At 41.4% G+C, this 27,565-nt stretch overlaps 1 protein-coding gene across 7 annotated transcripts in view; it reads left to right on the top strand.

Moving 5' to 3' along the window:
- The first annotated feature begins 3,368 nt into the window (after positions 1-3,368).
- Positions 3,369-27,565, top strand: part of Pum3 (pumilio RNA-binding family member 3) — a 39,719-nt gene continuing 15,522 nt past the window's right edge. For 2 of the 7 annotated variants that reach the window (XM_087584002.1, XM_087584021.1), the window contains exons 1-13: positions 3,369-3,427; positions 6,164-6,252; positions 7,232-7,450; positions 8,950-9,085; positions 9,662-9,737; positions 10,504-10,597; positions 10,837-10,903; positions 11,859-12,033; positions 13,031-13,134; positions 14,225-14,303; positions 16,512-16,610; positions 17,383-17,436; positions 21,160-21,240. In XM_087584002.1, coding sequence (XP_087440128.1) covers positions 6,171-6,252; positions 7,232-7,450; positions 8,950-9,085; positions 9,662-9,737; positions 10,504-10,597; positions 10,837-10,903; positions 11,859-12,033; positions 13,031-13,134; positions 14,225-14,303; positions 16,512-16,610; positions 17,383-17,436; positions 21,160-21,240 — 1,266 coding nt within the window. In that variant the 5' untranslated portion in view covers positions 3,369-3,427; positions 6,164-6,170. 7 annotated transcript variants of the gene reach the window in all.

The following is a 27,565-nucleotide window of genomic DNA, read 5'->3' as shown; positions in this document are numbered from 1 at the left end:
AACCATTTAATTGGGGCTTAAAAGACGTTTAGTCCTTTATTGTCCTGGTGGGAGCACTGTAGAAGCATGGCAGCACTCACAGCTGAAGTAGCTGAGAGCTACATCCTGATTCTCAGGCCAAGAAAAGACAAGAGATTGGGCCTGGCTTGGGTTTTTGAAACCTCCAAGCTCACCCCTCAGTGACACACTGCCTCCAACAAGGGCACACCTCCTAGTCTTTTTCAAACAGTTCCATTCCTCTGTGACTAAGCATTCGAATATATGAGCTTACAGGAACCTTCCTCATTCAAACCACCAGTTAGTACACAAGGGATCAAATACCAAATGTTCATCTTTTCCAGATGTACTTGGCCTGTCTCTGCCAAAGATGTTCAGACTTTAACCCACAGAATATGTAAATATGATTGTATTTGGATAAAAAGGTCTTTGCAGGTATAAGTAGGAACTGGAGATATCCTGCTGGGTCTTAAAACAAGCCCAGTCTATTTTGTAGGCTCTTGATCTTGTAGATAAACAGAATTGAAAATCAGGCTCAGAAGAGAAGAACTCAAGGACAATTTTATTCAAGTTTGCATTTGATTTTTAAGGGTGCTTTTTAAAAATCATATTTATCATGTGTGTACTTGCAATGTGGAAGTCAGAGGATAAGTTGGGTTCAAGGGATTAACTTCATGTCTATTCTCAGGCTTGGAGCAAGCACCTTCACCTGCTGATCTATCTTAAAAGAACTCTGTGTGTGCATGTGTGCGTGTGTGTGTGTGTGTGTGTGTGTGTGTGTGTGTGTGTGTTGCATATGCACTGTGTGTTTGAGAAAAGCAAAAGGGCCAACAAGCCAGAGATCTTGACAGCTTCCATTATTAGTCAAGAAAGTAGGCAGAATCCATAACATGTAGAGCCCAGGGCATGGTGAGTTGGGGAGGAGTCTTCAAAGAAAACAAAGTCCAGGTAATTCAATTTGGGATTGGGCTGCTAATAGGGAGATACAAAAAGGAAGAAGGAAAAGTTACAGTCAGTTGTAATTCAGAAAGTAGGAAGGCAGAGTAGAGAGTGCCTGTAAGCAACTGCCTTGTGAGTGAAACTTCGAGAACATTAAGTGCCTGTTTCATTGAGGAGACAATTATGCCTCCCTTCTTAACATGACTTTAAGTTAATATATTTTGTAAAGTTTCTAGAACAGATAGATTTCTGAGGTGCATTTCCTGACCAGATGTTTGACAGGAAGATTTGGATTAACTGGAGAGTCTAATATGTTTTTGTAATTTTATATTTTGATCCGTTTAGAATATATGTGTCTCCACCCAGCAGCAGAGGTATGACTTGGGTCTCTCTCCCCGCCCCCCCCCCCTTTTTTTTTCATAAAAAATACTGAAGACCTTTTTAAAATTAAAGTAAAACAAAATAATAAAGTAGCCATACTTTATCAGGGTATTTATAGCTTTTCCTTAATGCGTCACAATAAAGTCCTGCAACTCCATCCCTTTCATGTAATATTTATGGAATTTGTTTTCATAAGCCTCTTGTAACTGTGTAACATTAAATATTAAGGGGCAGTTGTGATACGCACTTCACATGGCACTTCTAAAAAGGACCCACTGTGGTATTTTCCACTTTCTTAAAATAGGTATGGTTGGCCAGTTACAGCAACTCAAGCTCCAGGGATGGCTTTTTTTTCCATGGCCGCCCTTTGTAAATTTTGTATACTTAGTAAACCTTCAAGGCACAAAATGGCCAGTCCCTGGCCTCAGGAGCTCCAGCAGCAAGAGTGAAAAAGCTAAAACAGCTGTTAACTGCCTTTCCATTTCTTCAAGGCAGAAAAGCGCCCAGATCCTGCCCCATGGTCCCTTGACTTTCCTAATGGTCATTTTCTAATGGCTGCAATAGCAATTCGTAACCCTGAGGTGGGAAAGTGGCCAGGCCCCACCGTATAAGAAAAAAAAAATCCAGACCACCCTGGAAAGTCCCCCCTCCTCAAAAACCCGATATAGTCCCCCATCCTCCAATTCTGCCCAGTTCTCTGTTGCTTTTCATCCAGGCAGAGGCAGCTACCCTCCCTAGCTTTTCCCTTCAAATTAATCCCTTGCCTGAGGTTTGTTGTGCAGTATGACTCTGTGGTATTCCTTGGCTCCTGACAGCCAGGATATCTTTTGGAGCAGAACTGTCACAGGGGAAATTTTCTCCGAGTCAGAGCAAAGCAGCAACACTAGCATCGGGGAAACTTTCCCAGCAGCTGGAGCAGAACTTCTGTAGGGGAAACCTTTCCCTACCGAGCTTCAACACTTACAGGTGTGTTACCAGAGACACAAGAGGCAAGGTCCACCTGGAATTATAGTCTGTAAGCTTATTTGCGAACGATCTAACAAATTGTCAAGTGTTCTTACAATAAAGATCCAGGAGAAAGAAAGGCAGGGGCAGGAGCCAGAACCATAAGCCAAGGGACTGCTGAAGATACACGGGAAGTTCACCCACTCCTTGGGGCTTCAAATGGGGTCCCGCTCAACCAACATCTACATTTCAGAACTGTTAGGTAATAAGGTTCTGTTGTTTGGCATGACGTGGGGTCCCGCTCAACCAACATCTACATTTCAGAACTGTTAGGTAATAAGGTTCTGTTGTTTGGCATGACGTGGGGTCCCCTGAAACTGAGTTTACAGTAAGTTGCCATGTAGGTGCTGGGAATTGAACCCAGGTCGTCTCCAAGAACAGAAAACAGCTTAGCCACGTCTACAGTCTCAAATATCAAGTTAACTACGTCTATTGCTTCCTCGGTAAAATGGAGTAATACCTTAAATATATATCCTGAAGTGGAAAAATGGGGAAATGTATGCCCAAACACGAGCCGACGTTAAAACACGCCATTTACGGAGAGAGCTTTTCACATTAACTTACTGTGCTTGGTTCTTTACACGAATGGTTCCCGAGGGATCTAATTTATCCAGAGAGTCACAGCTAGGGTGGGAAATGAGGGAGACATAGGAGTAGGTAAGCAAGATTACAATAGAACACACTCGGGGACAGCTTTTATCCTCCAGACTAAACTAACGAAAAAAGACGCGAACGAGCACACAGACAAGCGAACAGTCCAAACGCTAGCCCGGATTGCAGACTTAAGTCCTTCGGAAACCCGGCAGCCCTCGCGAGAACCGGCGTCGTTCCCAGAAATCTGCAGGCTCAAGCGTCACTTTCCCGAGCCACTGACTCGCCTTCCACCTGACGGATCCCCTCAAGGGCCAAAACTCACGTAGTCCTCTCGCGTATAGGGGCGAAAATGGACCAATAGAAACTACGGATTTCGTGTTTCCTAAGCTCCACCCCTTGACCCCAGCACCAGGACGGGACAATACAACCGAGGATCCGGGGCGGGGCGGAACGCGGAAGCGGAAGCGGCGGTGGGTAGCGGAACTCCGTGAGCTTCTTCCCCACGTGTGCGGTGAGTGTTGTGGAGAGTTTGATGCGGGATGTGCGGGGCTAGTTTCCGCCGATCGCTGTGGAGCAGGGGGCTCTGCGGGGTAGTGGGCGAGCGGCATCTACAGACCCACCCCCGGGATGGTCTGCCTGGCCGCTTCGATGGCTCCGAGTTGGAGGAACCCTGGCGAGGGCAGGGGTTAAACCCTCTCTATTGATTATTGTAGAGCTAGAGGAACTAGTTCTGTGGGTCACAGTCACCCCGCCCGTCCCTTGACAGACCTTGTGCATAGGAGCAGTGCAGGGAAAGCTGAAGAAGGGACCCATAAGCCGAGACCTAAAGCGTGATAGGAGGCAAGAGTATTTTAAACAGAGGCGGTGAGCTGTCCCGGAGTTGGGAGTTGGGAGTACGGCGCTAACTAGATAAAGAGGAGGGTAGAACTTCGGAGCCGTGGTGTCGAGTTTCTTTATTTCTGTGTAATGGGAAGCATTTTTCTTTGTGTCCCTATGCATATAAAACATTGAAGGATTATTAGAAAAAAATTGGAGGTTCACGGTAGGCCTCGATTCTCTTAAAGAAAAATGTACTTAATTTGCAAGTTCGGCAAGGAGACTTTTGATTTGCATTGAGTGTTGGTAGTAGAAACAGGTAACTTGAAGGGGATTACAAGATATAACTTACTGATGGGTACAAGGTGACTGGCAAAGAAGTAAAAGTCAGGAGCAGTGTTCCAGTTTTCTCTCTGCGGAGTGGAGTAGATGATGCCCCATTGGCTACAGCAAGATTAGGCAGGGAGAGAAAGATGGCAGTGTGTGGTGGAAATGCAGAGCGTTATGACTCAGACATGACGTATAAGATGCCAGTTATATGCATAATCAAAAGGTGTTGAGGACTCATTGCTGTAGGTGTAGGACGTTGTCTTGGGGTCTGAAAACACCCTTGTCCCAAGGCTCCACCTAATTTGCTTTTCTTGCTCTTGGGTTAGCCATTAATTTGATAGTGAAGTAACTTGGCAAATGGTCATGAGGGTTAACATCATGACTGCCACATACCTTTGTCACTGTGAGAACAGCACCGCTCTGCTATCATGTGTCACCCTCTCCCCGACCCAAGCATAACTTCAATCTAATAATAAAAATCCCCAAAGGGAACATAACCTGTAAAAACGGAGGAGGTATGATGGCTACATCTTGGATAGAAAGAGGACAGGAATGAGAAAATTGATTTCCAAATAAACCTTGTGTTACACTAGTGTCATTTCGAAAGTGCCTTATTAAGTTGCCAATGGGGAAGCTGAGTAACAGATCTATAGGCTCTTTATCTTTTTAAATCTAATGTAAGTAAAAAAGGTAGCCCTTGAAACCTACATTTGAGGGCCATTGGCACAGTTGCTTAGCATGTGGTATTTACATGAAACCTACATGCAGAAATGTAAACATCTCTTTTCAAGTGATAACATGACTGTAAAATCGAGATGCCCAGCAGGGAGCAGTTCCTGTGCTGGAATTAGAGAGATGTACCCTGTGTGTACACTGCTGGGTATCAGACCCACAGCATTTTCCAGAGTGTTTCCTGGAGAAATTGGTTCTGCTAGGTTTGGGAAGTCTTGTATGTTTCAGTCTTTGCATTGGGTAGTTCATGGTAGCAAATTAAAGAATTTGAAAGACCTTTCTTTACTTGCTGACTATTACTATTTGATTTATTGTTTTTCAAATACATTTTAACCTGGAACCTTGGAAAAGAAAGTTGGCTTTTCTTTTTTCTTATGTATGTATGTATGTATGTATGTATGTATGTATGTATGTATGTATGTATGTATGTTCGTTCCTAAGACGTTTCAGGGTCCTGAGGAATCAATCCTGTTTTGTTTTGAGTTTTGCAACAGTATCTCATGATGGAGCCCAGACTGGACTCTAGTTTATGTTGCCTAGAGTATCCTGCCTCAGTCTAGGTGCTAGGTTGACACAACTGTGTGTCATCACATCCAACAAGAAATTAATTCTTGAGTGGAAGTTTCTAATCTGTAAACATTGTCCAAGAATTCTTGCAGGTGACTCTTGAGGTCATTTAGAGATGGGAGAGCATGTAACTCTGGGAACTGTAGACAGGAGCCTGGCGATGCTTGCCTTTTGTCCACATGTGTTCTGCTTCTTGCAGAGTTTGTAAGTTGGTGGAAGGTGTCTGTTACCTGTGCTCAATGAAGGTCACTGTACCCAACAAATGGCATGAGATCCCTTGGAATAAAATATTACATAGCTCAGTGTGACTTAGAGGTCAGCAAGTCATTTGGCTACCTCTAAAGCAGTTGGCCAATAACCTTTGTTTTAGCTTTCTTGTGTGTTAAATTAAATTGCAATATGTGCGAAGTACAGCTTATTGCCGGTTGTTGCTTTGTACTGAGATGCCGAGAAGTCCAGTGGCAAGGTTTCTATTACTCAACTCCAAGGCTTCCCAGGTTAAAAGCTGCAGACACGGTGGTCTATGTTTAGCCAGTGCTGTTGCTTAAGTGTTGCCTCCAGGTGTGTCGAACACTAGCCGGGGTGTGCATGTCATGGGCTCTTGCTGGGTCTTTTTTGCCCTCAGTTTTAAGTCTTAGAGGTAACTGTATACTTGGTAGACTTGAGAGCATCTGGGCGCAGCTTGGATGCTTTCTCCTGCATCTGAACTAAGGACTAAACACTGCACCAACTACTTATTGACTCTTATTGGATGAGCAATTCAGTGATTTCTCTGTGGCTTTTGGCTTTTGTTTTTCAGAAGTGCTGTGATGGAAGTCAAAGGGAAGAAAAAAATTACAGGAAAGAGTCCACAGACATCACAAGGAAAGAATAAATTTCATAAAAACAGTGGTAAGAGGGCCTTGCCCCAGTGTGCTTCCCTTCTGGTGATTACTTAGATGGGGGACGGGAGGGGAATTATAGTAGGTGCTGCTCTGTTCATGGGCTGGGGTTACAGTCAACGTGGTAAAAAGAGGCCACTGCTACTGTCCACAAGTCAACCTGTTCGTCGTGGAACTTCTATGAGATTACCAGAATAATTGAGGCATTTTTTATTTCTAAAAGATCTTTTGTGTCAGTGGTTGAGTGGCCTCATTCATTCGCTGTGCAGTTCATTTTAATATTGATGTGTTAGAGCTGGCTAATACCAGCCTTTACCTTCTGACGTCTGAATGGTGATGCCTCTGGAGTTCCATCAGGTGTCAGTATTGCAGAGTAGAAACATCCAGGCCTATAGCGATAACTGCTCCCTAAGCAGTCTTATGATTCCCTCACAATGGTCTTAAGTTAGCTATTGTTGTTGGCATCCTGTTTGTTGGGTATATGTAAACTTTGGATCAAAAATTTTAACCAGATAATCTTATTATAGACTTTAAGATTTTTCCCAAATTAGACCATTTCAGAAATACAGTCTAGCTTACTTTTATGATATACTTTCTTCAGTGATACTCATTTTGTTCTTAGACTCTTATTTTGTAGAACCACGGATTGAGATTTTCGTGTAAATACTGATGATAGAGCCAGTAACCTCTAGCATATGCAGAAATAGCTAACAATATCTGTTGTTGCTAGGAGGTAAATTATAGTTTATTATGAGCTCCTCTACTTTCTGGGGCTTACATCACAGTTTTATACAGTTTTATAATCAGAAAGTTTTTATTTTGATTTGATTATTTAAATACGAATCTTTCCAAAAGGGTTAATGCGTAATTGAGAGCAAGGCAGTCTGTTGCAGTACAGAGCATGTCATTCTGTGCGGCATGCAGTTGAGTAGATGCCGACGATTTAGGCTCAGAGTCCGTGAACTAACACGTATTCCTTGTACTGCTAGAGTCTAGTTCTGCAAAGGCATTCCCAAGGAAAGCTGCTAAGGAAGGCGGGCCTAAAGTCACATCTAAGAACTTTGAGAAAGGTGCCACAAAACCTGGCAAGAAGGGTGTGAAGCAGTTCAAGAACAAGCCACAAGGGGGCAAAGGACCGAAGGACAAATTCCAGAAGGCAAATAAATTCAACAAGAAGCGGAAATTCCAGCCAGATGGGAAAAGTGATGGTAAGCTGGTTCACAGAGGCATTGCAAAAGCCTCCCCATGCCGAGTGGTGACTGAGCCAAGGTCCCCAGGTCCTCCACACTGTCAGACACCACTTGTCCTTGCTCCGAGACAGGCAGCATTTTGAAGTAAAAGGAAAGAAGCACACAAGAGTTTAAGTAAACAACAGCATGTTTCCAATCCATATTCCTCTCACTGGGGCTGGAGAGTTGGTTCTGTAGGTAAGAGCACTTGTTCTTGCTGAGGACCCAAGTTTGATTCCCAGCACCCATGTGGTCAAACAGACACACACCCATCCAGAATTCCAGTTCAAGGGGATCAGTGTCCTCTTCTTACTCCTCAGGCATCAAGCACACGTGCTGTGCCCAGATATGTATGTAAACAAAACACTCATAAGTGAATCTAGCAGTAACTGGTATTACTATTAGGTTTTATTATGACTCAGTTTACTTTTTATTCTTTTGGTCTTTGCAATGAGTCAGTTTTGTAATCAGAGAATGGGAGATAGTTAGAAATAACTAATTTTTAAAGGACTTGGAGAAAATACTCATGTAAATGATACCCTAGTGAAAAACCCCTACTCACTGGTTGGTATTACTGTTTAACTGATAACATAATCAGAGTTCAGAGATTATGATATAGGTATATATAGGTATAGGTAGATACTCAACCTGTCTGGCACCGATCTGTAGAGAACTTAGAAGCTTGCTGTGTGTTGTCATGAGTGAAAGGCAACCGTGGGTTGGTCTTGGATTTGTATCTTGTTTCTACCACGTGGGGGTGAGGGGAGGCTTTGGACAGGCACTCAATGTATGGTACCTGCTTCCCCAGTGTAGAGGGGGTGATTGAAGTCATCTACCTTGTGCTCTAGGAATTCAGTAGTGCATGGCAGCTCTTGGAATAGTAGAGTTTTTTTTTTTTTTTTTTTTTTTTTTTTTTTTTTTTTGATGTTTTGATTTCATGAGGAACCCCACGCATGCAAGTGCTCCACCATTGAGCTTCACCACCAGCTTTTGGCCTGTAGATTTCTCAAATTGTTTTTCCTATTTTAATCTGGACTGACTTGTTTCCATTGAAAATCTGACTTAAAGGCAGTTGTCTGTGCTTTAAAGTGGAGTGTTGTTTCCCAGTTGAAGATGGTGCTTGACATTTTTAGGCACTCTGTAATCCATTCATATTCCATGCTCTCACTAGGTCTCCTGTTCAGAATTATAAGCCATTAAAATGGCTGGGCTTGGCCAGCCAGGGTGGTACATGTACTTACTGAGTTTGAGGCTAGCTTGTGAGACTCTTGTCTTAAAAAAGCTACTAAATAAATTGTTTTAGATAAATTTTAAATGTATAAACTAGCTAAAGATTATGGTCAAATGTAAAGTTTCTGGGAAATTGTATTTTCCCATTGCAGCGTCTAGAACTGGTATTGGTTCTGATCATTGCCCTTTGTACTAACCACATTCGTGTTTAGTTTTTGGAATGTTAAACACACTGAATCTGACTCTAGAATCAGCAGCCAAGAAACCCAAGTGGGATGACTTCAAAAAGAAGAAGAAAGAGCTGAAGCAGAACAGACAGCTCAGTGATAAGACCAATTACGACGTCGTGGTTCGAGCAAAGCACATTTGGGAGAGCTTGAGAAGGTACTGCCACCTCTCTGTCTTTATCAGTCTGTTTGAGGCAAGGGCAGCACAGAGGTGTTCCCTGCAAATGCAAACAGACAGGTGCTCTAAGCATCCAAGACCACACCTGGTTTCCTGTTGCATACTCCCAGCCTGCTCTCACGGCAGCAGGATGCACTGGTGTCTGCCTGGTGCGGATGTGTGAGAAATCATTAGGATGGTGTCAGATAGCTTTATGGAAATGGAGAGAGTCAAGTGGATTTGATATGTATCCTGGAAGATTTCTTAGAAAATGAAGCACAATTTCCTATGAGCTAGGTTTTGAGATGTTTAAGTATTTGCCATCTGAGATTGTTTTATTATTTTTCTTTGCTTCTGAAGTTCTGTCTGTTAAGATTTAGATTGATGCATAAAATTATACCTTGTGAGATGAGTTCTGTCTCTGAGAAAATTACTTTTGTCTGGCTGCTCCAGAATAATAATTTTAACATCAGAGATTTGCTGCCTTCAAAGGAAAAACCAACTGAACTGGTGACCATGTATTGCATGGCGTTTGGTTTTCATGTTTAAATAACTCCATCTGTGCTTCCTCTGCAGAAAAGACTGTGACAAAGAAAAAAGGGTGAAGCTCATGAGTGATTTGCAGAAGCTGATTCAAGGAAAAATTAAAACTGTGAGTAGAGTATGCTCATTAGTCCAATTTAAAAAAAAATCAGGTTGCCTTTGCTCTTAGGGAGGGAAGTTGGCTGATCATGACAGGGGCCCAACCACTGTTATACACATGTACAGAGCTATCTCAGTGGCGGGACCCAAGTGTGGATGAATCCTTTTGTTAGTACTTTATGCATCGCCATCCCTTCAGCTGTCTCTGCATGTTTTATTTTTAGTGTGCTTGAGTATTGACTGTGGCTCATGGCCACCGTGTCCAGGTGTGGAAATTCTTCCCTTATAGCATCGTGTTAGTGTTCACAGCTTTCAGGTTCTGGAATTACAGATATTAGTGAGAAATGCTAGTCCAAATTGAAGGGCCATAATGCTGTACAATTGTGACCAGATTCAAAAGCCAATCGACTAAGGTTTCTTCTCCCTGGGATTGTCAGTGTGTTGTGTGTGTGATAGGGTTACTGGTGCAGCAACACTTCTGCATTGGCCAGTCTCACAGCAGAGCCTGTTAATGTTCAGGAAACAAAGCTATAGTCGGGCAATCCTGTGGGCGTGGTCATAGTGAGGATTGGCATTTGAAAGGTGGTAGAATCCAGCTATCAAATATGGTAAGAAGCCAAGCCAAGCAGCAGTACCCGTATAATCGGGTATGGTTTTGCCTCAAGCAGTCTAGTGCAGATAAGCTGAAAAACGTATGAATTGTAAGAAATAGTGTGAATAGTGAGAAACGATTGTTCAGAAATTCCAGTGTAGAAAGCTCCAGCCGTGTCTTACAGATTGCCTTTGCGCATGACTCAACTCGAGTGATCCAGTGCCTCATTCAGTATGGGAGCAAGGAGCAGAGGAAGTGGGCTTTCGAAGAATTGCAAGGTATTGGTAATAAGCAGTGTGTTTATCTCATAATAAAGTCACTTGTTTTCCCTCGGAATGCTGAAGAATACCCTAGGATGTAGTTCCCTGTTTTCTGGGAGACCGTTTTTGTTGCTGTGTTTCTTTCCTGGAGCGAGGAGATAAGCCCTGGTCCACAGTCTTGCACGAGCTCCATTCCTTGTTTCTGGACAACTGCAGGGAGGAGCTCAGATCACTGAGGTGCTTTGCTTCTCTTCCAGGTGACTTGGTTGAATTAAGTAAAGCCAAATATTCCAGGAATATCGTTAAGAAATTTCTCATGTATGGGTAAGTTGTAAGGTGGTGGTGGTGGTGATGGTGGTGGCGGCGGCGGCGGTGGTGGCGGTGGCGGTGGTGGTTTTTAACTTTCAATTTTGTGGATTTTACTTTTGCATGAATGTTACTTTAAAATCTCTGGTCTTGGTGATTGCCTCCAGAGACTTGTGGTCTTTCTAGGGCATAACACCTTAAAACAGTAACTGAAATTGCCTGAAAAAAATGGTGCTGCCTAATCTGTTGTTAAGGACCTTATTACATAGGAACTTACAGACCAAGGCATAGGAAAAGTGTTGATCAACAGCATTTATTTAGTTTGTCGTAACAGTATTTAGAGGGTAGAAGGTTAAGAGGGACAGATAAACTGACTGAATACTGCTTGAGACAGAAATAGGTTTAATTATGATCCTGGCTATTAGAATAAGTCCCATTTTTTGTGACAGTTGAAGTTTATTTTATCTCCGTTTGTCCCCTTGACTTTACCTTCTCCTCCCCTTTTCTTGTGGTCTAGTTGAAGGAACTGTTTCGGGCACTTCCTATGGCCACTGTTCTAGGTGCATCGTAGTTCATCTAGGTCTCCTAGCAACCTTTAATGAAAAAGCCTTTAACTTCAGGGCTTCAGGGCTGGGGCTGTAACTTAGTGGTAGAGCATTTGCTTTGCATTCATGAGGTTCTAGATTCTGTTTTAAAATAAAATAAAATAAAATAAAATAAAATAAAATAAGTCAGCTCTGTGGACTGATCATCAGAGCCAGGCTTTCTTACTCAGGATTGTAGCCTGCTTTGTCTTCTAAGTGTTCAAGTCACAGTACAGGGAGATTGACTTTCCCATTCACAAGCTTTCCTGCATAGAGAAGTCCCCGCTCTAACTCAGACATTTAGTTGACCTTTGGAGAAGTTGTAGGTTTATTGTCATCCAGCCTCCTCCTGCTGTCATTTACTTTTTCTGTGCTCTTTGTGACTTTAGAAGTAAACCACAGATTGCGGAGATAATCAGAAGTTTTAAAGGTCATGTGAGGAAGATGCTGCGGCATTCAGAGGCATCGGCCATTGTGGAGTATGCGTACAACGACAAAGCCATTTTGGAACAGAGGAACATGCTGACAGAGGAGCTCTATGGGAACACATTTCAGCTTTACAAGGTGGCCTTTCGGGAAGTTCCTTCCCAGTGTGTTTGTTTTTCTGTGGGGTCTCTTAACTTTCAGGGTCCTATATTTAGGATGCGGTTTTACCTGGGTAGTCCTTCAGGACAAGTCAGACTGAGATCAAAGACTTCAGTAGTGAGCGGAGCTTTTCTGCTCCATAGCCAGCTCTGCCTAAGGTGCACTGGACTCCTCTTCCTGCCCTGTCTCGTGTTTCTTCCTGGTTTTGCCTTACTTTTGTCCATGTTGGATCTGGGGACAAGAGACCAGGCAATGGATAATGGATAGAAGTCTGAGACTGGCCAGTGATGGGACTAGTACTGCTCTAGGACGTGTTTTAAACTGAGATAGGAGTGTCCAAGTGACAAGAAAGGATGTGGACTGACTGTAGGGTTCTCTCCAGGAGCTTCAGGGCCTGAGTTGAATTGCATTAGCATTCCTCTTGTGACACCCAACTGTACTAGGTGCTTGGTAAGATGTGATGGCTGGTGATTTAGTTAGTGGTTAGCCTGGCTCTAGAAGAATAGCCAGCTACCCCATCCCCTTTTCCAGGCTTCTACATCCTTTGACTCAGTCAACCAAAACCGTTAAGAAAAACTCATGTCTATATTGGATATGTGTAGATTTTGTTCTTACTGTTCCTTAAAGTATAATATCTATTTGCAGAGCATTTCTGCTTTGTTAGGTCATGTGGATTTAAAATATGCTGTAGGATCATATGGATTATGTGTGAATATGTTGCTGTTTCTCTATGAGAGTCTTAAGTGGCATCAAGTTTTGAATCCTTGGAGGTTGCTAGGGTCAGTCCTCCATGGGGATGACCACACATTGGCAGATATATAAACAGGGACTCAGATCATGAAGATCTTGCTGCCTAGTAGGTATTTGTTAGTGTGAAACATCTCAAATGTGTCTTAAGCTCAGTTTACCATGGCTGTATATCTTGCTTGTTTTGAAGTGATTACATGTGGAGGCGCTTGCTTTTCTTTCGTTTCAGTCAGCAGATCACCCAACGCTGGAAAAGGTGCTAGAGGTGCAGCCAGGGAAGCTAGAACTTATCCTGGATGAGATGAAGCAGATTCTGACTCCCATGGCCCAAAAGTAAGACAGGGTTTTTATTAACAGATTGAAAGAGGCATTTGAGGGAGCTACATCTTCTAGAATCCTTGCCAGAAAGGGGGCACGTTTCCTCCTCCTGTTAGTTACCAATTATGAATAAGAGCATAGAACTCTTTGTATAAAACCATTCTTGATGCAGGTAGACATCATTCTTGATGATACTGTATCTTACTGCCTAACTTGTAATAGTGATTTATAAACTTTCTAAGAGTGATAAAAACCTTTTTCCCTAAAATAAAGTTATAGTAAACCCTTGCGTGTTAAATAGCTTTATAAAGTCAGTTGATTATTTAAACTGCACTAGTTAGAGCTTGCTGCCTTCGTGTCTTTGGTACCCTAACAAAATGGTTGAGCACAAAGCTTCTGGGACTAGGCAGGATGGGTGGGACTCCTGATGTCACAGCCTGTGTGCGTGAGGGGCCTCGTTTCCTGACCTGTGGAATTGAGGCGGCAGCAGCGCATCCTCGGTAGAGTTGTATGGAGATGAAATGGATTAATGTTGGCAAAGCCTTAGAAGAGTGCTGTGCGCATCAAGATTCCGCACTGTGTTTGCCTGGTCCCTGTGAACTTTAGGTCTTTGTCTTGAACATTAGCCTGCACAGCACATTAGAGGGGCATAGAGTGAGTAGGAGTTGTTGCTCCTGGTGGCACTCTTGTGGCTTATTCAGATTGTAGTGCTGCTGAAACTATTCTGGTACTGAGACATTTTGAAGGATGCTTGACAGAAAATAACCATGAGGACTTAGGTCTACGTGTGAGTTCTTAATGAATTGTCCAGTCCTTGGGGAGGGGGTGCAGCTGATAGAAACTGGGATAAAACACAGTGGGACTAGGGCATTAATCATCCTAGAGAGCTTGGAAATTTGTATCCTAGTCTCAGTCATAATGAAACTAAACCAGTGTCGCAGACAAAAATTCTCTAACCTTTTAGTGCTGCTGAGGGATGCATTGATATTTATGTATTTAGTGTATTTAGTAAAACTATCTCACTTGTTTAGGTGATCTTTAGGTTACCTGTCTTTGTGTGACTGCTTTGCTGCATCTGATTTTCGTTTGTTTGTTTTGTTTCCAGGGAAGCTGTGATTAAGCACTCACTGGTTCATAAAGTATTCTTGGACTTTTTTACCTATGCACCCCCAAAACTTCGATCAGTAAGTTCTTGGCTTTGTTCCTGCATTTGTAAAGCCAGTGTGGCACACTGAGTGTGGAACTTGGGGCCTGAGACAGGACAATACCTACTAGTGCGAGGTTAGCTGGGGCTCCATAGTAAGTTCCAAGCAGTGCGGACTGCAGTGTGAGATTGCGTCTACACTGTGGCAATGTACAGGGAAAGCAGGCTGCTCTGATGGCCACAGTCTTTCAGAAATGCCAGGTTTTCCTTCTCACTTAGATAACCCACTACACAGACACTGAACAGATCTGCTAAATCTCTTTAATGTTTTCTCCCCAGGAAATAATAGAATTGACCCTGGTTTTATTAATGCCACTGAATTTTACATTTTAGTTACAATCCGGAGAGTGTCCTCTAGTAATCTAATCCAGAAGGTAACATATTGGAGCATTGCTCAGTCTTCCAATAGTTTAATTTTTTTTTTTTTAAAGCCTGCTTTAAAAGGTTAAGGGAGGATACTTAATGTAAAACTAAATGGCCTGTGAAAACCTGAACCTTATCTGATGGAAGGCAGCGGACCAGTGAAGGTAACTGCACTGTCCTTCCAGTCAGTGGTGCGAATACAGATGAGAGTTGATACCTCAGCTCCCGACCTTCGCGTGCCTCATCAGGCCTAGCTGCTGTCCATTTGCTCTTAGTGTTTAATTCCAAGGGCTGACTAAGTAGCATGCCTGATTTCTCCCAGTGGAACTCGAAGCCCTCCAATTAGCATGTAGAGAAATTTCTTTGCAGCAGCCCCAAGAGCTTGTGACGAGAACAACATTCTCTTAGGGATCTTCTTCTTCCCTACTGAAATCAGTGTCTTAGGGTTTTTCATAGTTAGTGTGTTTTGGTGACAGTAGAAGGCAGCATTCAGTTACAGCAGGGGTTTGGAGTAGCTATAAAGGGACAAAACCTGAAGATCTTGGAAGCATAACCAGAACCTGTGTCACACTCTAGCCCAGTAGCTGTTCTTTGAGAATTTCATATATGTATATAATGTATTTTGATCATATGTCCCCCCCTGCTTCCTGTCAGATCCGCCTCCCAATTTTCTGTCATCCTTTTTTTTTTTTTTTTTTTTTTTAAATAACCCCTGAGTTCAGGTTGCGCCACCCATATGTTCACAGTTAGGAGTCCATCCATTCGACTTACTACAAAGGATCAACTGATAGTAGCTCTCAGCTCAGGGTGGAAGCTTGTGAGTCCCTGTCCCACCCCCACGCTGCTCTAAACTGTGGATGCAGTGGTCCTGTCCAGTCAGGTGCACTCCAGGCCAGAAGACTGTTGGACCTGGGTTCCTTAAGCTGTGGCTCCTAGAATCTTCCTGCCCACTCTTTCTCAATGTCTCCTATGCCTTAAGGGGAAGAAGCTATGATTTAAATGCCACATTTATGGTGGAACGCTTTTGAGCATTTGGAGAAATTCTTAGGTTCAGGTATGTGACCTGAAATCCCTTCTTGAGACTCATTCCTGTAGTGGAAGGTACTTTTCAGGTGAAGTGCAGTCCTTTTGTATATGTTCTCTTACTGTAAATTTTTAATATGGGTCCCTATAGCTATTAGGTTACAGAACTCATACATATGAGTTGTGGAAATCCAATCCTGTGCTTTATTAACCACAGAAACTTGAGTCAGGATGAGGTTTGATTGTATTTGTATAGACACATGTAGGGGAGCAGTTTCTTTCCCCAGCTGTTCTCTTAAACACTCCTCAGACCACTAACCCCTGGCTTCTTTTCTGATAGTCATTAGAATATATCACATGCTACCTATGAGCACCTTTAAAAATAGGTATTGGGGGGCTGGAGAGATGGCTCAGTGGTTAAGAGCACTGACTGCTCTTCCAGAAGTCCTGAGTTCAATTCCCAGCAACCACATGGTGGCTCACAACCATCTGTAATGGGATCTTATGTCCTCTTCTGATGTGTCTGAAGACAGCTACAGTGTACTCATATATACAATAAATAAATGAATCTTAAAAAATAAAGTAAAAACCCCATTGGTTTTTAAAAAATAGGTATGGGGAAGAGTGGTTATGCTGTTTATCAGACATTAACTGTGAGCTGTATTTGTTGTGTGTGCCTAGAGAGCCTGGCTGTAGAATTAAAGTGACAGTGTTTGCTGCCTGGGCTCCCTGCTCTTCATTCTCCACCTTGCTGTTCTCATGTACACAGGAGAAATTACAACTGACCTCTTTTGTTCTCTAGGAACTAATTGAAGCCATCCGGGAAGCAGTGGTGTACCTGGCCCACACACACGATGGCGCCAGAGTGGCCATGCATTGCTTGTGGCATGGTACACCCAAGGTAAGTGTCAGAGCCATGTCTTGCCTGCAGTCTGCGTCTAATGAGCCCTTAACTTGGAGTTGGCCTTTGGACTGCCTTGGGTTCCCAGTTGTACATAAGCGTTATCCTCTGGAAGGTGTGTCTTAGGGCCTCCCAGGGCTTTGGCTTCTTCGAGTCTTGTCTTCTCTGCTTCAGCTGAAACCCAAGGCTTCACTGAAGATAAGGAAGAGATCCTCTGGTACATCCTCAGCTTCAGTACAGGGGCTTGTGGACCTTTGTTATTTACTCTTTATGTAATGGTCATTCAGAGAGGGAGAAGGGAAGGGATAAGAAGTGGACACACTGTGTGCATATTCTTGTATATGTTAAGTACTCTGAGAAAAAGTGAGCATCGGTCCTGATCAGAGAACTTTCCGTTTTCTATCCTTTAAATGGTAGTTGTGTTTTATCTCCCATTTACTTACTGCAAATTTAACTACTGCACAAACTATTAAACACATCTGTATACTCGACTCTTGGCATATCACATATTGGAAGAGGGGTGGTTGTAAAGGTGACTTCACTGGGTTTGCATGTGCCTCAGAAGCTCACGGTTCCATATCTGTGCATAAGGTGAAGGGTATGGAGCTCCACACAGCTGTTTATCGGGGCACAGTGCTCTGTGCTTCATTCTCCTTTATAACTTCTCTTCTCACTGATGATGCTGGTAAAAATTAATACTACACAAAGTATTAGCTATGACGTAAGCTTAATGTATAAATAGACGTCTATCAACGCAGTTTTTCTTTTTAAGGACAGGAAAGTGATTGTGAAAACAATGAAGACGTATGTGGAGAAGATTGCTAATGTGAGTACAGCAAAAGTGATTTCTTAAAGTCACTAACTGTCTTGATGTTAACTGTGAGATGCGTTTGTGCCTACTGGGAAATTTGAACACTACAGAAAATTGTTAAATTTGTTCATTAAATCTTTTCTATCTCTTTTTCTAGGTTAATTTACACAAAATGGGGCTCATAATGTAGTTCTTTCTCTCTTTGTATGAGTTGTATATGTAGAGAGCAAAGACAGGGCCTCATGTGTTCTGGGGGAGCGCTCTGCCTGTGCACTGCACCCCAGGCCCTATTCAGTTATGACATGTAAAGACTGGTATGTATTCCTGCTTTCATGAGTGTCTCCAGACATGTTAACTAAACATGGGATCACAGCTGCCTATTTAAGACATATCTAAGTAGATAATATAAGATTATAGCTCAGAAACATGATACTGGTTTCTGCTACCACCAAAACCTTAATAAATTAAAACTTTTGTCTTGGCATAAACTTATGTACTCATGAAAAGGTTAAGCTATTCAACATTAAATATTTTAGCTCCTTGCAATGTGTTGCATTAGATACAAAGTTTTTTTTGGTTTTTTTGTTTGTTTGTTTGTTTCTGGGGATTAATTGTTTCTAGGTGGGAAGCAGCCCAGTGGATAAACTACTTAAAGTTGAGGTCTGGCCTCCACACGTGTATGCACAGGCAGTCTTGCACTCACATACTTGTGTGCATAAGCAGTCTCTCACACATGCGCGCGCGCGCACACACACACACACACACACACACACACACACACACGCACACACACACAAGCATTACTATCCACACAATAATAAAGATAATAGAAGTCTATATGTATTTAGATGTTGAATAATTTTCCATACTAGTAAATTTCCAATATCAAAGTAATGGTTAAAATAGGTAGTAAAAATACTGGTAGTACTGTAATTTTAATTATATAGTTCAGTAAATTTGTCAGTTACTGGTGAGTGAAAGTTCAACTTTTTCCTATTAAAGAAACCCAATGAGAACAACTAACATTTGTCAAATTCTTTCAGACCAAGGTCGGGTACATGCTGTGTGATTTAGGTTGTCCTCTGGCATTGGGAATGATGGGAGTTAGTGTGCAATCATTTGGTAGATAGCTAACTTTTCTATACGGTGAAAAGTGCTTTCTTCAGCTTGTGGTGTAAAAGAATAGTCTACTCACAGTTCATAGTTGAGTAAGTTCTGTGTGAGATTTAATTGGAATTCTTAAATTAGGATTGAATAAAAATGGGATAGAAAGTTCTATCTAAACTATATTGGTAAGATACTTTTTAAGTAATAAAGTTAAACTTTTTAATTTTAGGTTTTGACTTCATGAAGTATTTGACCAATTCAGTTTCTGAGATCCTTATCCTAGCTTGGCATTGTGGTGGTGGTAATCGTGCCTAGTGATTTTACATCTTTTTAATTTAAGAATTACTTTTGAGGGAGGAAGTAAACAAATATAAATAACCCAATAGATTTGAACTATCAAGTTTTTAGAATCTCAGATGTTATTGTTGGGTTTTAAGGTTTTTCAATTTTTATTTTATTATTCCAGTGATTTAAATTTTATTAGTCCTTTCAGATCAAAGATTGAATCTGTCTTAGTGTCTTGAACATTGTTGTGGAGTCCTTCTGGGTGTCTGTGAGCCTTACTTGCATCAGTGGTGTTAGGTCCTTGGTATTTGCTGTGTTCCCATTCTCTAGGACTCAGCTGCTGCAACGCATGCTCAGTGACGTTGCCTGTTACTCACTAGTGTAACTGACATGGATGACTGGGACTTCAGTAGATACAATCTTCACTCTGTTCTGTGTAATTGTGCCTTTACAAGATGGTGTGACTCTGTCTGCCTTTTAAACTGGGTTGTGGACCAGTGTCTCCATTCATACAGAAGTACCTTGCACTTAGTCATAGAGACGAGTAGTTTTGGATCAAGTGCACTGTCCTTTACCTGTTCCCTTCCCTCGCCCTGGGAGCCACTCTATTTGAATACATGCTTTCCTCACTCAGTCTGACTTTCCAGTATTCCACTGCATGGCTGTACCATGAGTCACTTAACACGGTCCCTGCTGTTGGGTGGTTTCTAGATTCCTAAGTTGTTAGGATCCCAGCACACATTTTGTATGTGTCTACTTTGTGGAAGCATGTCTGCAGTAAATACCTAGAGCAAAAATTGCTGGGTGAGGACATACATGCATGTGGTATTGATGTTGTCAGCTGCTTTCCAGAGAAGCAAAGCCCTTTATATCCTGGCCAGGGTAGGATGCCTGCTCTCCCCATGTCTCTGAATTTCTTTTTTTTACTCTTACTCTTATCTATAGGCTAGGTAGAGCTGCATGCATTTCATTCTTTTATTATTTATCCTTGCTATTTCTCTAAAGTGTTTACACATTTACAGTCATTTGCCTTTTCTGTGAATCAAGTCTTCCATTCTGTTTTAGTTGATCTGTATTTTTTGTATAGTTTGTGTCTTAGATTAGTTTTTTTTTCCACTACTAGTAAATTTCTCATTGCCTCTGACTAATTTTATTACCTTTCATACTCTTTAGACCTAGTTCTGAATAAAGCAATCCCCATCCCTCAAAAGGCATACCACCTGAGATCTCACAAGGAGTATGTTAGAAACTCTGAAAACTGGGTTCTTTTGGTCTCCTCAGATGCCCCAGGTGACGTCTGTCACAGGTGTAGGAAGAGTTGCACCTATTTACACTTTGAAAAGCAGTGATTAATCTGGTTCTCATTATGTTTTACTTATTGTGCACTTTTGTTTTTGGTATTTGTTATTGTAGATTTGGGGGCATTTATTTGTTTCTTTGTTTTGGAACCTGTGGATTTATGCTGCTTGTTTAATGAGAGACTTACATGGTTTGGATTTTTGGGTTTCTTTTTTGGGGGGAGGGTATTTGTATTTAAATATAGTTATTGTCAAAGAAATTAGACTATACGATAAATAGGATGGACAAAATACAGTATAAAAAATTTATAGTTCTGTGACCCAAGGTGACTGTTTTGCCTTGTAGAGTTTTCTGTGCACATGTTTATTTAAGTGTATGCATATAATCGTGCCTGAGGATACTCATTTCTATTTTGGTAATTTGAATAGTTTCTATTTTGTTTAATTGTCTCATTCAAAATTTACAAATAGCCATTCATTAATTCATTAACTGAGTACTTGCTATGATGTTGGATTCTCATTCTTAGGCTATATGATTACATGTTTCTCTCTTTTTTTTCTATATTAACCTTATTTCTGATATATAATTAGCTAGTTCATTTGAGTGGCTTTGATTCACCTTGCCTGCACGAGGCTGGTACTGACTATGGGTAGGGCATAAGAAGGAAACTTTTTTTTAAGACTGAATCTCACTGTGTCTGTCATACAGTGTAGATCTCAAACTCAGAGATCTACCTGCCCCACAGATGCTGAGATTAAATGCATATGCTACCATGTCCAGGTTTCTGGGGTAACTCTCATTTTGTCTTGTTAAATTTTTTATTACATTAAGTTATTTAGTTGATGTATATGGTGAGAGACAGGAGGTCTGCACGTGTCTGTAGGTCGGAGGACAGCGTGGGAGAGTCTGTTCTCTTCTTCTACCGTGTGGCTTTGGAAGATTGGACTCAGGTCATCAGGCTTGGCAGCAAGGGTCTTTACCTACAAGAATGTTTTGCCAGCCCTGTATGAAATCTTTTTAACCTTTTCTGTCTCCCCTTTCTTATAGGGCCAGTACTCTCACCTGGTTCTCCTGGCAGCGTTCGATTGTATTGATGATACCAAGCTTGTGAAGCAGATAATCATATCAGTAAGTAATGCGGATGGGCTTGAGTTGCTTACGTTGGTCAGTGACTGCTGTTGAAGTTTAATGTCACACATGTAAACACTTTAACCTGTGCTTTCTGTCTGTATTTTTCATGACGTTTTAGTTGCCTGGGTTATGGCTTGTTCTGTTAACTTGTTAGTAATTGGGTTTTTTTTTGTTTTTTTTGTTTTTGTTTTTTTTTGTTTTTTTTATTAACTTGAGTATTTCTTATTTACATTTCGAGTGTTATTCCCTTTCCCGGTTTCCAGGCAAACATCCCCCCTAATCCCTCCCCCTCCCCTTCTTTATGGGTGTTTCCCTCCCCACCCTCTCCCCAACAATCACGTTCACTGGGGGTTCAGTCTTAGCAGGACCATTCTCAATTCAGTGGTTTGCTGCTGGCATTCGCCTCTGTATTTGCTGTATTCTGGCTGTGTCTCTCAGGAGCGATCTACATCGGCTCCTGTCGGCCTGCACTTCTTTGCTTCATCCATCTTGTCTAATTGGATGGCTGTATGTGTATGGGCCACATGTGGGGCAGACTCTGAATGGGTGTTCCTTCAGTCTCTGTTTTAATCTTTGCCTCTCTATCCCCTCCCAAGGGTATTCTTGTTCCCCTTTTAAAGAAAGAGTGAAGCATTCACATTTTGATCATCCCTCTTGAGTTTCATTTGTTCTAGGCATCTAGGGTAATTCAAGCATTTGGGCTAATAGCCACTTATCAAAGAGTGCATACCATGTGTGTTTTTCTGTGATTGGGTTAGCTCACTCAGGATGGTATTTTCTAGTTCCAACCATTTGCCTACGAATTTCATAAAGTCATTGTTTTTGATAGCTGAGTAATATTCCATTGTGTAGATGTACCACATTTTCTGTATCCATTTCTCTGTTGAAGGGCATCTGGGTTCTTTCCAGCTTCTGGCTATTATAAATAAGGCTCCTATGAACATAGTGGAGCACGTGTCTTTTTTATATGTTGGGGCATCTTTTGGGTATATGCCCAAGAGAGGTATAGCTGGATCCTGAGGCAGTTCAATGTCCAATTTTCTGAGGAACCTCCAGACTGATTTCCAGAATGGTTTTACCAGTCTGCAATCCCACCAACAATGGAGGAGTGTTCCTCTTTCTCCACATCCTCGCCAGCATCTGCTGTCACCTGAGTTTTTGATCTTAGCCATTCTCACTGGTATGAGGTGAAATCTCAGGGTTGTTTTGATTTGCATTTCCCTTATGACTAAAGATGCTGAACATTTCTTTAGGTGTTTCTCGGCCATTCGGCATTCCTCAGCTGTGAATTCTTTGTTTAGCTCTGAACCCCATTTTTAATAGGGTTATTTGTTTCCCTGCGGTCTAACTTCTTGAGTTCTTTGTATATTTTGGATATAAGGCCTCTATCTGTTATAGGATTGGTAAAGATCTTTTCCCAATCTGTTGGTTGCCGTTTTGTCCTAACCACAGTGTCCTTTGCCTTACAGAAGCTTTGCAGTTTTATGAGATCCCATTTGTCGATTCTTGATCTTAGAGCATAAGCCATTGGTGTTTTGTTCAGGAAATTTTTTCCAGTGCCCATGTGTTCCAGATGCTTCCCTAGTTTTTCTTCTATTAGTTTGAGTGTATCTGGTTTGATGTGGAGATCCTTTATCCACTTGGACTTAAGCTTTGTACAGGGTGATAAGCATGGATCGATCTGCATTCTTCTACATGTTGCCCTCCAGTTGAACCAGCACCATTTGCTGAAAATGCTATCTTTTTTCCATTTAATGGTTTTGGGTCCTTTGTCAAAAATCAAGTGCCCATAGGTGTGTGGGTTCATTTCTGGGTCTTTAATTCTGTTCCATTGGTCTATCTGTCTGTCTCTATACCAATACCATGCAGTTTTTATCACTATTGCTCTGTAATACTGCTTGGGTTCAGGGATAGTGATTCCCCCTGAAGTCCTTTTATTGTTGAGGATAGTTTTAGGTATCCTGGGTTTTTTGTTATTCCAGATGAATTTGCAAATTGTTCTGTCTAACTCTTTGAAGAATTGGATTGGTATTTTTATGAGGATTGCATTGAATCTGTAGATTGCTTTTGGTAAAATGGCCATTTTTACTATATTAATCCTGCCAATCCATGAGCATGGGAGATCTTTCCATCTTCTGAGATCTTCTTCAATTTCTTTCTTCAGAGTCTTGAAGTTCTTATTGTACAAATCTTTTACTTGCTTGGTTAAAGTCACACCGAGGTACTTTATATTATTTGGGTCTATTATGAAGGGTGTCATTTCCCTAATTTCTTTCTCGGCTTGTTTCTCTTTTGTGTAGAGGAAGGCTACTGATTTATTTGAGTTAATTTTATACCCAGCCACTTTGCTGAAGTTGTTTATCAGCTTTAGTAGTTCTCTGGTGGAACTTTTGGGATCACTTAAATATATTATCATATCATCTGCAAATAGTGATATTTTGACTTCTTCTTTTCCAATCTGTATCCCCTTGACCTCCTTTTGTTGTCCGATTGCTCTGGCTAGAACTTCAAGAACTACATTGAATAAGTAGGGAGAGAGTGGGCAGCCTTGTCTAGTCCCTGATTTTAGTGGGATTGCTTCAAGTTTCTCTCCATTTAGTTTAATGTTAGCAACTGGTTTGCTGTATATGGCTTTTACTATGTTTAGGTATGGGCCCTGAATTCCTATTCTTTCCAGGACTTTTATCATGAAGGGGTGTTGAATTTTGTCAAATGCTTTCTCAACATCTAATGAAATGATCATGTGGTTTTGTTCTTTCAGTTTGTTTATATAATGGATCACGTTGATGGTTTTCCGTATATTAAACCATCCCTGCATGCCTGGGATGAAGCCTATTTGGTCATGGTGGATGATTGTTTTGATGTGCTCTTGGATTCGGTTTGCCAGAATTTTGTTGAGTATTTTTGAGTCTATATTCATAAGGGAAATTGGTCTGACGTTCTCTTTCTTTGTTGGGTCTTTGTGTGGTTTAGGTATAAGAGTAATTGTGGCTTCATAGAAGGAATTCGGTAGTGATCCATCTGTTTCAATTTTGTGGAATAGTTTGGATAATATTGGTATGAGGTCTTCTATGAAGGTCTGATAAAATTCTGCACTAAACCCGTCTGGACCTGGGCTCTTTTTGGTTGGGAGACCTTTAATGACTGCTTCTATTTCCTTAGGAGTTATGGGGTTGTTTAACTGGTTTATCTGTTCCTGATTTAACTTCGGTACCTGGTATCTGTCTAGGAAATTGTCCATTTCCTGAAGATTTTCAAGTTTTGTTGAATATAGGTTTTATAGTAAGATCTGATGATTTTTTTGAATTTCCTCTGAATCTGTAGTTATGTCTCCCTTTTCATTTCTGATTTTGTTAATTTGGATGCACTCTCTGTGTCCTCTCGTTAGTCTGGCTAAGGGTTTATCTATCTTGTTGATTTTCTCAAAGAACCAACTTTTGGTTCTGTTGATTCTTTCTATGGTCCTTTTTGTTTCTACTCGGTTGATTTCAGCTCTGAGTTTGATTATTTCCTGCCTTCTACTCCTCCTGGGTGTATTTGCTTCTTTTTGCTCTAGAGCTTTTAGGTGTGCTGTCAAGCTGCTGACATATGCTGTTTCTTTCTGCAGGCACTCAGCGCTATGAGTTTTCCTCTTAGCACAGCTTTCATTGTGTCCCATAAGTTTGGGTATGTTGTACCTTCATTTTCATTAAATTCTAAAAAGTCTTTAATTTCATCCTTTATTTCTTCCTTGACCAGGTTATCATTGAGTAGAGCATTGTTCAATTTCCACGTATATGTGGGCATTCTTCCCTTATTGTTATTGAAGACCAGCTTTAGGCCGTGGTGGTCTGATAGCACGCATGGGATTATTTCTAACTTTCTGTACCTGTTGAGGCCCGTTTTTTGACCAATTATATGGTCAATTTTGGAGAAAGTACCATGAGGAGCTGAGAAGAAGGTATATCCTTTTGCTTTAGGATAGAATGTTCTATAAATATCTGTTAAGTCCATTTGGCTCATGACTTCTCTTAGTCTGTCTACGTCTCTGTTTAATTTCTGTTTCCATGATCTGTCCCTTGATGAGAGTTGGGTGTTGAAATCTCCTACTGTTATTGTGTGAGGTGCAATGTATGTTTTTAGCTTTAGTAAGGTTTCTTTTAGGTATGTAAGTGCCCTTGTATTTGGAGCATAGATATTTAGGATTGAGAGTTCATCTTGGTGGATTTTTCCTTTGATGAATATGAAGTGTCCTTCCTTATCTTTTTTGATGACTTTTAGTTGGAAATTGATTTTATTTGATATTAGAATGGCTACTCCAGCTTGCTTCTTCTGACCATTTGCTTGGAAAGTTGTTTTCCAGCCTTTCACTCTGAGGTAGTGTCTGTCTTTGTCTCTGAGGTGTGTTTCCTGTAGGCAGCAGAATGCAGGGTCCTCGTTGCGTATCCAGTTTGTTAATCTATGTCTTTTTATTGGGGAGTTGAGACCATTGATGTTGAGAGATATTAAGGAATAGTGATTATTGCTTACTGTTATATTCATATTTGGATGTGAGGTTATTTTTGTGTGCTTTTTTTCTCTTTGTTTTGTTGCCAAGACGATTAGTTTCTTGCTTCTTCTAGGGTGTAGTTTGCCTCCTTATGTTGGGCTTTACCATTTATTATCCTTTGTAGCGCTGGATTTGTAGAAAGATATTGTGTAAATTTGGTTTTGTCATGGAATATCTTGGTTTCTCCATCTATGTTAATTGAGAGTTTTGCAGGATACAGTAACCTGGGCTGGCATTTGTGTTCTCTTAGGGTCTGTATGACATCAGTCCAGGATCTTCTGGCTTTCATAGTTTCTGGCGAGAAGTCTGGTGTGATTCTGATAGGTCTGCCTTTATATGTTACTTGACCTTTTTCCCTTACTGCTTTTAATATTCTTTCTTTATTTTGTGCCTTTGGTGTTTTGACTATTATGTGATGGGAGGCGTTTCTTTTCTGGTCCAATCTATTTGGAGTTCTGTAGGCTTGTATGCTTATGGGTATCTCTTTCTTTAGGTTAGGGAAGTTTTCTTCTATGATTTTGTTGAAGATATTTACTGGTCCTTTGAGCTGGGAGTCTTCACTCTCTTCTATACCTATTATCTATTCTTAGGTTTGATCTTCTCATTGAGTCCTGGATTTCCTGTATGTTTTGGACCAGTAGCTTTTTCTGCTTTACATTATCTTTGACAGTTGAGTCGATGATTTCTATGGAATCTTCTGCTCCTGAGATTCTCTCTTCCATCTCTTGTATTCTGTTGGTGAAGCTCGTATCTACAGCTCTTTGTCTCTTCTTTTGGTTTTCTATATCCAGGGTTGTTTCCATGTGTTCTTTCTTGATTGCTTCTATATCCATTTTTAATTCCTTCAACTGTTTGATTGTGTTTTCCTGGAATTCTTTCAGGGATTTTTGTGACTCCTCTCTATGGGCTTCTACTTGTTTATTTATGTTTTCCTGGAATTCTTTTAGGGATTTTTGTGAATCCTCTCTGTAGGCTTCTACTTGTTCTCTAAGGGAGTTCTTCATGTCTTTCTTGAAGTCCTCCAGCATCAGATCAAATACGATTTTGAAACTAGATCTTGCTTTTCTGGTGTGTTTGGATATTCCATGTTTATTTTGGTGGGAGAATTGGGCTCCGATGATGCCATGTAGTCTTGGTTTCTGTTGCTTGGGTTCCTGCGCTTGCCTCTCACCATCAGATTATCTCTAGTGTTACTTTGTTCTGCTATTTCTGACAGTGGCTAGACTGTCCTATAAGCCTGTGTTTCAGGAGTGCTATAGACCTGTTTTCCTGTTTCCTTTCAGCCAGTTATGGGGACAGAGTGTTCTGCTTTCGGGCGTGTAGTTTTTCCTCTCTACAGGTCTTCAGCTGTTCCTGTGGGCCTGTGTCTTGAGTTCACCAGGCAGGTCGCTTGCAGCAGAAAAGTTGGTCTTACCTGTGGTCCTGAGGCTCAAGTTTTCTCATGGGGTGTTGTTTATGAGCTCTCCGCGGCCGCAGCAACCAGAAGATCTGCGCTGCCCTTTCCGGGAGCTTCCGTGCACCAGGGTTCCAGATGGCGTTTGGTGTTTTCCTCTGGAATCAGTAATGTGTGCAGAGTGCAGTCTCTTCTGGTTTCCCAGGCTTGTCTGCCTCTCTGAAGGTTTAGCTCTCCCTCCCCGTTAGTAATTGTTTTAAATGACCACGGTTAAAATAACATTTCAGACACACACAGTATGTCCTTAATCACCTCTTGAAATTGATCCGTTCCTATACCTGTGACAGGTTAATATTGACACTTCTACTTTGAATTAAGGTGATTGGATTCTTTTTATAGCA

Source organism: Rattus norvegicus, chromosome 1 (genome assembly GCF_021556685.1).
Source record: "Rattus norvegicus strain SHRSP/BbbUtx chromosome 1, alternate assembly SHRSP_T2T, whole genome shotgun sequence".
Classification (NCBI taxonomy): Eukaryota; Metazoa; Chordata; class Mammalia; order Rodentia; family Muridae; genus Rattus; species Rattus norvegicus.
Note: the sequence above shows the minus strand (reverse complement) of the source record. Positions and strands in the feature narration are given on the sequence as shown.